Source organism: Neovison vison, chromosome 2 (genome assembly GCF_020171115.1).
Source record: "Neovison vison isolate M4711 chromosome 2, ASM_NN_V1, whole genome shotgun sequence".
Lineage (NCBI taxonomy): Eukaryota > Metazoa > Chordata > Mammalia > Carnivora > Mustelidae > Neogale > Neogale vison.
In genome coordinates, this window is record NC_058092.1 from 99,827,877 (window position 1) to 99,840,478 (window position 12,602).

A 12,602-nucleotide genomic window follows, 5' to 3' on the forward strand; every position below is an offset into this window, starting at 1 on the left:
GAGCCAGCTTGCAGCCTGGAAGACGTCTGCTCTTTTGATTAAAGTGGCCACACAGTCTCACTGTTGGGGCAGAATGGGTGCTGTGTTTGCCTGCAGGGCTGCTGAGCTCAAGCCTCTTTTTGTGAAATGATTTGAGAGGCCTGGAATGTGCAATGCTTTGTAGAAAACCAAATGCCATTCTTTTCCCGTTTGAGCTGTGGTCCAAGAAAGCGCAGGGATGAACAGTGGTTCCCTTGAAACGAAAGAAGAATTGCCTAAGAGCTGACGCCCTGTGGTGGTAACCAACGGTGCAGAGGTCCAGGGCAGCCGTGACTAATTGGGAAGGGGGAGGAACTGGGTGTTACATAAGCCGTTACACAAGTAAGGCCATTCTGAGCAAACACGGGTGTCCCTATGGCGTTTGTCATCAGTCGCTATTAATTCTGGGTCACCATATTCCAACAGACATTTCTCACAGGACTTCAGGGGAAGAAACTCTAGCATCCTACCCAGAGCTAAAGAAAACAGGCCACGTTAAGAGCTCCAGTCCATCAAAAGAGATTTATCATCATGTTGATGTGGTTTTGAGGGACAGGGAAGTGTGGAGCCATTTCTTACTTTTCACCTTCTTTGACAGGGTGGGGGTGGTATGGATGCTGGTGTGGGGAGCGTGGGAAAGAACCAGCAAACATATAACCAGGGACTGGGTTTTCACATGTTCTTCACAGAGCCTGGCCCATCAGAAAATGGGCTGAAAATGACACTGGATTCTGGGTTGCTGACTTCACTGATGACATATTTTAGGAACTAGGAAACCGTGCTTAAAGGAAGTGGGGAGTGACCAGATGAAGTAAAACAGTAAAGGTAGTAAGCACCCAGAGGATCACGCTGTGTCGGGCGCTAGTGCAATTGATTACTTTGTCCATCTTCACCTGGCTTGCTAAGGTAAGAACCATTATTATTACTTACTTTACAGATAATGAACCAGAGGCCCAGTCTTTGTTTGCAGTTTGTCAAGATCTTGTATGTGGAGGGGAGACAGCCCAAAGTGAATCCCGGGCAGTGGTGTGTTCTAAACTATCACCTAGAATGGCAATCTCTTTTTATTCCCAACTTCTGAAGTGTGTGTGGGGTTGGGGGGGTGGTCCTTGAATGCCACTGTCTGGGTATGCAATGTTAAGATCACAAACGTGAAGCTGGATGGTGATATTCTTAAGTTTAGGTCTTGGGAAACCTGAAAAAAATTTTCCAGAGGGCTAGTCACTATATCCCACACCATGGAGTGCCCTCGGCCTGTATTCCAAGGAAAGCCCTTTCTTTCATTTTTTTTCAGTTGTATCTTGGTCAATAAACATGCCATCCTTAGCCCTCTGACTCTCTGGCTCCATGGAATTCAGATCAGAGATGTCATAGCTTGGTTTAGGATCAGGATGCAACTATTAGTGCTGGTCCCAAACCTACAGGTCAGGTAGAATGCCCCCAAGGAGCTCTGCGGAAATGCATGTTCCTGGGCCTGGTCACAACACAAAAAAATACAAGCTTCATCTTAGATGTGGGGTCCAGAAATCCATGATTTTAAAAACTCTTTGGGGGAGACCCCTCTGGACAATGGTTCAGCAGCCCTGACATCCCAGTGTCTTCATGGTTCTCTAACTCATATACTATACTGAATATAACATATTTATTGGTCTGTTTACTTACTTTCTGTCTACCATCTTCTCCTTGTCCCCTCCCCCCACCACACTAAACTCTAAATCCCACAGGGGCAGGAATCTGTTTTACTCCTTGTAATGTCACTGGCCTCTAGAAGAGCTTCCAGCCCATAAAGGGCACTCAATAAATATTCTCTGAATGAGCAAATGAATGAATAAATGAAAGATACTTCTAGTTGTACGTCTTCCCCACTTGTAGTAAGAGAACTCATCAACCCCATCTTATGTTTCTCAGTAGATTCTTTTCTTCGATTCCCTAATGGTTTCAGGAGCTTCAGGATCTTTGCTATCTCGAAGAGGAGACTTGCAGTCAGTCTTGTATTTTTGAATCTTCTCTGGTCTTTCTCTCCTTCACCTCAGTAATGACCAAGTCCTCTTGTCATCTCCACGTCTGCCAGTTGGCTTTTCATCTTTGGGACTGTATTAGTGACTCCTTGGCCCTGGCCTCTCCTGACTTCACACCTCTAGGAAACACTTTCCCTTCCCCTGGTCCTTCTGGGCTGCCCTCAGTCTCAATGAAAGCTCTTGCAGCTCCCTCTTCTGCACCAGCGCCCCCTGCTGGACACCATGAGACTTCCTTGGGCTCTGGCTCCCTCCCTCACCCACAAATGATGGATGAAATTTTCAAGTCCCAAATGGCACTGAGTCCTCTGAGTGTGACTTCTCTTCTTTCCATGTTCCATGTAGAGGTAGAGAGTGTGTCTTTCTCCTTTTAAATGTTGTAAAATCCCACAAGGCTTACATGAATGGGGGCACTTATGACTCAGTGTCTTACAGAGTTTGGAGCGAAGAGGCTTCTGAGTTTGTAATTATAGCCTGACCTCACCTTCTTCGTGGGCCACGGACACGAAACCATATGGTTGGGCTGGGAGGCATGTCTGAAAACCGATACCACCCTGAACTGAACAGTGGGCCACCCTTCGAAGAACCAAGGCTTTCTTGCCTGGCCTAGCCTGCCTGCCTGATTGTGTTCTCTCGGATGAGTTCTGACCCCCGGGAGCCACATCAGTCACTGCTGGCCTGTCATAATGGAATGGCAGTGATGTATTCAGTTTAGGTCTCCCTTTACCTCCCCTTCTCTGCTAAAGTTCTCACCCAACCTCCACTCCCCTGGGCTTAGATGGCTGCCTTTTATGCACAACAGGACTAGCTAACATTTACTGAATGCTCCCCACATATCAGACTTCAGCCAAGAGCTTCACATGTATTGTTTCTTTCTCTGCACAGTAGTATGAACACTGACTTAAGATTACACCTCAGTCTTCATTGCTCTCTTACTGTGTGACCATGGGCAAATCACTTAATCTCTCAGTGCCTTGGCTTCCTTCTATGTAGACTGAGAATACTAATATGTCCTTTATGGGTGCTTGGAGATGACTGAAAGAGCTATGTAAACTCTCAGCACAGAGTCTAGCACAAAAAGCTACTTAGTAAGTGGTAGTTATTATTGTTTTTTGTATTCTTGCTCTGGATCTCTCTTGACTCTAATCCAACCAATCAAGGTAAATTTTCTTCAGGTTTAGATTTTATTACTCAGATTATAGACTCTTTTCTGGGATATTTTCAACCTAGAGTTTTCAGAGCAGGGCCATATCCACAGAGGTGGTTTGATGTACACATATACAGGGATTGAATACAACCTTTTCTTGTCATACTTCTTCCCTGTTCCAGAACCTACAGGCTTCCTTCTGTTTTTCACAGAATACTTGAACTCCCCATGGTATAAAGGCCCACAAGCCCTGCTCTTCAACTGCCTTACCCCTCAGTAGGTTACCCTCTGATGGACTTTGACTTGAATGTAATCAGGATTTAGTTTGTCCTAGACTTATTTGTTCTAGTAGATATGGCGACTGAAGGTTTTTAGTTGTGATATGTGTGTGAGTGTGAGAGAGAGTCTTATGTGTGTAGGTGTGGCTATGAGTGTGAGTGCATGTGTACTGAGAGTTATATAAGTGTGGGTGTGGGTTTGAGTGTGAGTGTGTGTTATGTGTGTATTGTGTGTGTCCTGTTTGTTGTGTGCTTATGTGTGTCATGTTTGTGTGCTGTGTTTGTGGGTGTGTTGGGTGTTTTACATGTGTTATGTATACATTTTTGTGTGTGTTTTGTGTGTCTCTATGTGAATGTGGGTGTCTCTATGTGAATGTGGGTGTGTGGGGATACACCCTGAATTTCAAGGGCAGGTACAGAGTCTTCTACTTAAGTGGATGTTACCAAGGAAGGGGCATGGGTGTGGGGCATAGCTGGGATCTCAGCACTACCATTAATTCACTGGAGACCTTGGACCTTGGATATTACTTACTCTTTCTAAATCTGTTTTGTTATATAGTACATGGGACTTCTTGGCTCCCAAAGTTGTTTAAAGGCTTAGAGGTCATAGACATACAATGCATCAAGTTGTATCCGACACACAAAAAGCACTCGATAAGTCGTAGCCATTTTAGTCCTAACTGAAGTTAGAGTGGAGTATTCCACCCACAGTGAACTCCAAAAAAATTACCCACTGATTCAAGGTCCTTCATATATGTTCTTTGGCTTACAAAATCATGAGCCACATCCAGAAAGAAAGGAAATTGAATTACAGATGAGTATATTAATGACGTCTCTTGAAGATAATAGGTAACTTATGGTAGTACTCCAGGTTTCAGATGACCAGTAGTCCTCCCCATTCCATTCCCCCATCCTAACCCAACAGAAGGGGAAGTATGCACCCCTGGGAAGGGAGAGAATAGCTCTAAAGACAAGGAAGCAGTGACTAGTGTCCTGGCATGCTCTGCTCATGCACGGCCCTTTCTTAGTGTTCAAGGTGGCTAAAAATGGTTCATCACTTTTCTTCAGCTGTTTTCAGAAATGAGCTTACTTCCTCTGAATTAATCATCTTTGTATTCATCTCCCATTCAAAAGTGACTTATTGCTGTATTTCTAACACTTCTGGAGAAAGTGTTAATGGATGGAAGATGGCAAATGTTTCTAAAATTTAGAAAAGGACTGGGAAGTTCAAATTTTCATCCTTTATACCTACAGAAGTATCCAAATTGGGGTTTCATAGGTACTTACCCCTTTGTCGAAGGTAGCAAAAAATTTGATGTAAGGTTGGAAGTGTTCAGCTGCCTCTTCGAAAGCCTTGTAATCTGAGAGGAAAAAAAAAAAAAGATCAAAGAAAGAGAACTTTTAAAGAAGCATGCCAAAGACATTTCTCTTTTTAAATAATGTAGAGTGAGTGGGGAGCCAATTAATCATGACTGGAAAATTATTTAGTAGATTATTATTTAGATAGAAAATTATTTAGTTCTATTTTTTTAAAAGATTTTATTTATTTGACAGAGAGAGACACAGCGAGAGAGGGAACACAAGCAGAGGGAGTGGGAGAGGGAGAGGGAGAAGCAGGCTTCTCACCAAATAGGGAGCCCAATGCAGGGCTCGATCCCAGGACTCCGGGATCATGACCGGAGGTGAAGGCAGACGCTTAATGACTGAGCCACCCAGGTGCCCCTATTTATCGTTATTTAAACCCACAATTTCCCCCAAAGGGTTTGAGTTGACTGGTATTCTATTGAGCTAAAGAAGAACCCTTTACCACATTTTTATGTCTTTTCAGAAATTGGTAGACGGGAAGGAGAAAGTGAAGGAAACTGAGAAAGGGAGAAAAAGGGAATATTAGACTCTAAACCTGAGGAAAAAGTTATTCCACTCAGACTCACCATTAGTTATGAGTGTGTAAGCACATCTTCCTATAAGTGACCACCAGGTGAGAAGAAAATCCATCTTATTATGTAAAGCAACCTCAATCAAAAATGACATCATGAAAGTACTTTAAACTTCTTAGCAGAAGTCCCCCTTTTGGTAAACCCTCATTTTTCTTTCCCTCTTTTTAAGTTTTCATTCTTATTCTGATTCCTTCTTATTCTGATTCTGATTCCTGATGATTTAAAATCAATCAAGCCTATGCTTGACTCTGGTCTCAAACCTGAATCCAAACTGGTCATGTTACGCCTGAGACCCATGAGCGTGGCAATGCTGTGCCTTGTCACATCTCGTCAGTGACCTGGAGAAGACACTGGTATTTCAGCCTTAGAGGTGAGGGTGATGGGTATGGGATTGCTCGCAGGGGTGGTTCTACATAACATCCATAATCCTGAAAGTTAGTGACACTTTGATTCATTCTTGAGAAGATTAACCTCTTCCCATTTTGTGGAGTTCCCTATCTCTTAATCATTAGAGACATAAGCTTTTGCCTGGGTTCCAGGAGCATGCAGAATTTTTCAAGTCAATCGAAAACATTTCACAATTAATAGTGGCTCAGGGAATACAAACATGAGTAAGACAAAGACAATGATCTCAAAGGCACACAACCCAGAGTTGGTATGGACCCTTAAAGAACCACAATGTAATGTGATGGTTGCTAGAATAGAGGTAAGTGCAATAAATACATATGAGAGGGGGTTGAAAAATTTACAAGAATGTCTCTCCATACTGATACACATTCACAAAGACTTCTCCCCATAAAGGTAATTGGTTAGTTGGAAAATACATCATATAGTCTGATAGTTGAGGTAGAGAACTGGGTGGATGGGGAAGAAGATGGGTGAGAGGTTTGGAGAACGAATAGACAGAAGGTGGGAGAGAGTGGAAGGGTTAGGGCCATACCTAAGCTATTTACATCTGTCTAAAACTATAGTGGTCTCCAGCAGAATCGTCTGTATCCTCCCTCCCTGACCCCCCTGTCCCTGATGAATCTCTCCCCACGTCCTTGAACTCCTCCCTTGCTGGAAAGGATGGCCTACAACTGTGTCCAGAGAATTCCCTTCTTCACCTAGGGAACCAATCTGTATCACTTTTAAGATGAAAAAGGGTAGAGGAAGGTAATTTCCCCAAGGTGAGGCTTCAAATTGTGGTTGAACCTTCAGCCTTTCCCAAATAGTGGTTGTCTTCTAGGGTACCTGGTCTAATCTGCTCTGTTTGATGTCATGTGACATCAGGTTTTTCCTGCCCTCATGTCCTGTTCTGATGCTGACCAGCTCTTTCCTGGCTCTTCCAGTCTGACCCTCCATTTCCCCTTCTGGAATAGGCTCCTGAACAATCAGCCTTTAACCGCCAACTTACTGCATACTGCATTTCCTCATCTTTCTTCCCATTTCTCAGGGTTTTCCTTACTGGATACTGGCTGCCCGCCTCCAGATTTCCCCCAGTTTGGCATTCTTAACTATCTGCTGAGTTCCCCTCAGAAGTTCCTGTCACCCCCTCTCAACACTAGCATCCATGGCTATGTGCTCAAGTTGGATGTGAAGTTTCATACCCAACTTCCTTGGAAGATGTGGCCCTCCAATTCTTCCAAGTCCTTTCTAATTTGATCTTCTATATCTTAGGAGACTTTTCTCCCCAACCATTCCAGTCTACCTCTGTGTTCAAGCCCTCTAGTTCTCCACTGTCCTTCCACTTCTCTGTAGGATAGCTTGGGATCACTTTGCAAAGCCAATGTCTCTATGCCATTAAATTTCCTTGACCAGTCACCCTCAAACTACAGCAGAAATACAGGATTCTTCCTGAGTGATTCCCCTGGGTGCCTTCCCAACTCCCCACCTATGGACCCCATGGCAAGAAGAAACAGGGAGACGTGAATGTCTGATAGAACTTCATGATGCTTTCAGTCAGTGTGTAACAGCCATACATTTTTTGTGGCGATAAAACTTTCTGCATGTTTTCTACAGCCATTCAAAATTTCACAGTAGTTAATATTATACATGAAAGTGTAAACTTATTGTATGCTATACTATTTTCTGACTAAGATGTCGACAAGCATGACAGCTGGAGAGATCCTTGGGGAAACTGCTTCCTCACCAGGTCTTCTCAGTTGGTGTGATTGTGACTATAGTCCAAGCTAGTTTGTCATTAGTAATGTTTTTTGGTTTGTGATACTGTAAAATATTCAGGGTTTGGGGAGGTTTTTTTTGTTTTGATTTCATACACTTGAATGTTCGTATTGTCTACTAACATCAATGGAATGAATGTATGACTGCTATTCTTTATCATGTTCATCATCATCATTGGTATTACTAACATGATTTGGGCTTAGACTTTCCTAAAGACAAAGTTTGTCAATTTAAAGATAAAAATTCAACCTTAAAAAGGAAGTTGAGGGGCGCCTGGGTGGCTCAGTGGGTTAAAGCTCTGCCTTCGGCTCAGGTTGGGATCCCAGGGTCCTGGGATTGAGCCCCGCATCAGGCTCTCCACTCAGCGGGGAGCCCGCTTCCCCCTCTCTCTCCTTCTGTCTGCCTCTCTGCCTACTTGTGATCTCTGTCTGTCAAATAAATAAAAATCTTAAAAAAAAAAAAGGTTGTTGAAATGGCTCACTAGTGATTTTATTACTTAAATCTCCAGAAAAAAATATCTAAGTCTAGTAGAACTCGATCTGTGTATTCTTAAGGAAATGCTTCATTATTATTTTTGAAATATATAATATGGAAAACTTTGAAATCTATTCAAATTATAAGAATATTACATTTGCCGGTGAAAATGAAAGTAAAAGCCATTAGGACTGAAGCAATGCTCATGCCCTTGAAGGACAATTTAGACATCAGATTTCCTAAATTCTGTTCAGTGGCAAGAAAAGACCGCTCATCAATCAGAGGAAAAGCAGTAACTATTGCCTTGTCATTTGCCGCCATCCACCAGTTCAAGCAAAGTCTCTTGTTGACTGTGACCATCAAGAAGAGATTGTTTAAACCCTTCACCAGGAGTTTCATGTCACTGTTTCAAAAGCTATAGTTTTAGAAGGAAGTACAACATTCTTATTCAAAAAAACCTAAAAATATTTTATTTGGAGGATTTATACAAGGCAATATTGAAAACTTTTCTATTCTCTTCTTTTACTATTATTATTAGTAGTAGTAGTATATAAAGAAAGCAAAAGAATCTTTTGGTTTGGTTTTGTTTTGTTTTGTTGTTTTTCTACTAAGTCCAAATCCTCTCCAGTTTACCCCATGGGCTGGGCAAACATCATCACATTTTGTGTGTGCCATGACCTAAAAAAGTGTGTAAAATCTTGAAAGTACAAAATGGTGTTTAAGTGTGCAAGATATAAAGTCAGGTTACTAGGATTTAAGTCTTGGCTGTAGGATTTATTTACTAGCTGTGTGATAGTGAGCTAATTGAACTTTTTTGTTCTTTCATTTCTTCCTCATCAAAACACTGATAATATGGTAACTGCCTTACAAGATAGTAGTGAGAAAGAAGGTGAGGTGTCCCTATGGAGCTCCTGGCATAGACCCTGGTACGTGACATGTGTTGATTAAAGGAGTTGTTTTTGTCACTGTCTTAGTAGGGAGGAGAGGAACTAGACGATGTGCTCTTTATCCCAGTCTGTGCCTTGCGTTCCTTCTTACCTGCTATTCTGAGCTTAATGGAGGGGAGAGAAACAGAGGACAAAAGAGATCGAAGGGTGGGGACAGAAATGGATAAAGGGAAATAGAAAGAAGTTTAAGAAGAAAGAAGAAGGGGGCAGCTGGGGCACCCCAGAGTAGTCAGCATCTATAAGAAACATAAAAATTGAAGTGAAGTCACCCAAAGGAGGGCTGGGCAAATTTCTCTGGATAGCCACCTTTCCCCCAGATAGAGGCTTTTATATAGCACAAGAGAAGGCAGCTAAGTTTGGTCACAGCAGAGGGAAAAGAGGTGGCTTGCTGGTGAGAAGACGGAGGATGCCAGCTGGCATACGGGCAAAGAGACAGCTTTGCAAATAATTTTCAAAATATTTTGGAGTTTCCAGAAACATCATAAGCAGCCCTCCTTTGCATGTCCCCCATGTACTAATGCTACCAGATCCTCTTTTGTGGTTATGCCGCAGCTGAGGCTCCAGAAAAAGTCTTACCTCATTGGGCCATGCTGCCAAAGTTGTTTAAAAAGACGTACTCCAGGAGTTAGCTTGCCTGGTCTCTCCTTTTCCTGACTCCCACTCTCCGCTCTCTCGCTCCCATATGGACTGTGGTGATGCTATGATGCACGGCCGTGCCCACCCAAAACCTGACCACAAAGCGTTCAAAGGGATTACACCCAGGGGTGAGGCTGTGCTGTTGAGGGCAGCTTTGGTGGTCGACTGTGGGCTTGGCCAGCAATTTTCCACATTGTGTGGCGGCGGCTGAGCCCTGCCCACCCAAATTTTCCTCTAATCCTGTCCAAGTAACTGAGAAGCTCTCCAACTGGTGGCCACAGGAGCTGCCAACATCAGGGAGCGAGCCCACTCTTTACCTATTTTAGGGAAGAGTCCCACTGGTAGGTGGGCAAGTAGAAAAGGGGAAGGAAGACTTTTCTCTCTATAAAACATGCTCCTCCCAAGACCAGAGAACATGGCCCAACCTTTATGCCTCTTCCAACATCCCAGCCTGCTTCGCATACTTTTTGCAGATGGGTCCCATTACACAGGGTGCGAGGACAATTCTCCCTTTATTCCACCCAGCACCGGATATGCTGATGCCCCATCCTCTTCATGGGCAGCATTCTAAATAACTGGTGGGGAATTTAGCCTTTAGACTCACAGGTGTGGCTCAGAAAACTTACACTCCGAGTCCTCACTCTTGAAAAAGCCAATGAGTTTGATCTGGTCCTCAATGCGTTCGAAGGCTTGGACCTCCAGCTTGCTGTTGATGATCTCCACAGGGTCTTCGATTAGCTGGAATGCCACACACACACATACACAAGATATGTTCAGTGAGAAAAACGTCCCTCCTCAGTGGGGACATCAGGCACATGTGTAGGACGCTTTGGCAGGGAGCTGTGGACCCCATCCTCCTCCAAAGCACACAGCAACAGTGCCTTCTGAGGAATCAGCTGACACTAGGTAGGTAGACAATTCTATTTCTCTTTTCCATTATCGATTTCAGAATGGCATGTGACCCAACTCTGGCCAGTGACTTTTCCGGTAGATTTGCTGAGAGCTTTGGGGGAAATCTCCTTTCCTTCCAGGAGAACAGTGAAAGCCAGGTCCTCTCCCCTAGCCCACACCCCTCGTTGGATATGAATGAGGAGATGTGACATATCAGCTCCAATCACTGGTTGTCTTACAAGCAACTAGAAAAGAGTCAGCTTGAGGACAAAGCCAACACACTGAAGAGAGCATAATCTCTGATTTATCAGTCTAAAATTTGCCCTCCCTCTGTTGTTCCATTTGTGGTTTTTTGTGTAGGTGGGCATGGGTTCTGTCATGTGCATCTAAAAGCCTCCACTTAGCTGATAGAGATTGGCCCAGAATTTTCTGTTGCTTCCCTCACATTTTTTTTAGGGCTTGCAGGGATGGGTCCAGGAGAGAGCCAGGCAGAGTCCATGGGTGGTTTTTTTTTGCAGGAGGTGGCTTTCCACTCACTTTTGACTCACTCTCTCTGAGTTTTTGAGGCCATGAGGAAAAGGCACCAGGCCACCGTGTGTTAGCTGGTAGACAAGGAATCATCGGTATGGATATCGTTTACCTGCACAGGAATCTGTTCAAAAGCTTCATGGCTATTATGGAAAGTATGAGTTTGTCTATGGATAACATATTTTTATGTGTTGTTCCTCTATGTGCCAGAGCAGATGGCTCTGGGAGTGTTGTACCCCCATGGCTGAGAGGGACTGTGATATTGGGGGGCTTGTTAGCCCTGCTCTTTATCCTGCTCTGACGGTAACTCAGCTGATTATTACTTCATCTTTGGGTGATTATCCACCTCTCCTTCCCACTCTCCCCAGCTCTTCTTCAGAAGCCCTAGAACAAAGCCAGGGGGATTTCAGGAGATGGTAGTGTCTAATTACTAAGAAACTTAATGTGTTACTACAACACAGTCCCGATTAATGACCCCTAATAAAACAATTTCTGAGGTAACTTAAGGACCAGCTTCCCACCAGAAGGAAATAGCATTGAAGTAAGTCCTCCTTAGTTTTTTGTGAACCCTGAGGAATCAGTCTTAGACCAGGACAGATTATCCAGCTTCTTGGTTCTTACTTTGGGATTTCACTTTCCCTTATATTTGAACCCAAAGAGCCCCAGGCAGGACCACTGTGCATAAATGCTTACATCCAGAAGAAATTCCACCAGGACGTCAGCGGCAAACTCGCCATCAAACTCAATCGTACGATCACCCTTAAGAACATACAGGCTTCCTTCTTCATCAAAACCTGGAAGAAACAAAGAGTCCACAAGACAAGGTATTCCAATGCAAGAAGAGCCATCCTGTGGGCTGACATCTGGCTCAGGATCCCTGGGTGATAGTGGGGTCAGGATCAGTGGGGCCAGCATTCAACTTAGGATCAGTTCCTTGAAAACACCCCTGTAAAGGGCGCCCAAAGCACATGTTTAAACTGAAATCGTTAAGAACCAGCTGCTGTACCAGGACTTCAGTTTGAAAGAAAAATCTATTCTCTACCCTACCACTGCTTTAATTTTCCAAAAATACTGCCAACCCTATTCTCCCTACCAAAAGTTTCATTGCCCCCTGCGCACTTGACTTCTTAGCCAGGCCTTCCAGATTCCAGTCCCTCCACAACCTAGTGCCAATTCTACCCTTCACGTTCTCTCCTGGGTAGGCCTGCCCTCTTAATCCCCTGTGCAGCTTCCTTGCTTCTAGCCCTTGTGCTGATGTGAGAGGCTGTGTAAAGGAAAAGTCACAGATGTTCTCCTGGTTCCCCAAATTTGGAGTGACTTCTACTCTTGCCCCCCCCCGCACCTCAATCCTGGTCAGTTCCTTTGGGTCTCCACTTTGGACGCATTTTTCCCAAGAAGGCCACCCTCTTGCCACTATTGTTTTTCTCTTGGCTCCATTTACAGTACTCACCGGAACAGAAAGCTCTCCAAAGGCAGAACCACGGTCCCCTCAGCACCCCAGGATCTTGCACTGAGCCTGGACACATCAGGGACCCCAAAAATGTCCATGGCCAGAATGAAAAGTTTAC

At 44.0% G+C, this 12,602-nt stretch overlaps 1 protein-coding gene across 2 annotated transcripts in view; it reads right to left on the reverse strand.

The window, feature by feature from the left end:
- CASQ2 (calsequestrin 2) overlaps window positions 1–12,602 on the reverse strand; it is a 61,722-nt gene that overhangs the window by 23,065 nt on the left and 26,055 nt on the right. For both annotated transcript variants that reach the window (XM_044238982.1, XM_044238983.1), the window contains exons 3-5: window positions 11,728–11,828; window positions 10,242–10,353; window positions 4,746–4,819 (exon numbers count right to left, since the gene is read on the reverse strand). In XM_044238982.1, coding sequence (XP_044094917.1) covers window positions 4,746–4,819; window positions 10,242–10,353; window positions 11,728–11,828 — 287 coding nt within the window. The remainder of the gene's footprint in view (window positions 1–4,745; window positions 4,820–10,241; window positions 10,354–11,727; window positions 11,829–12,602) is intronic.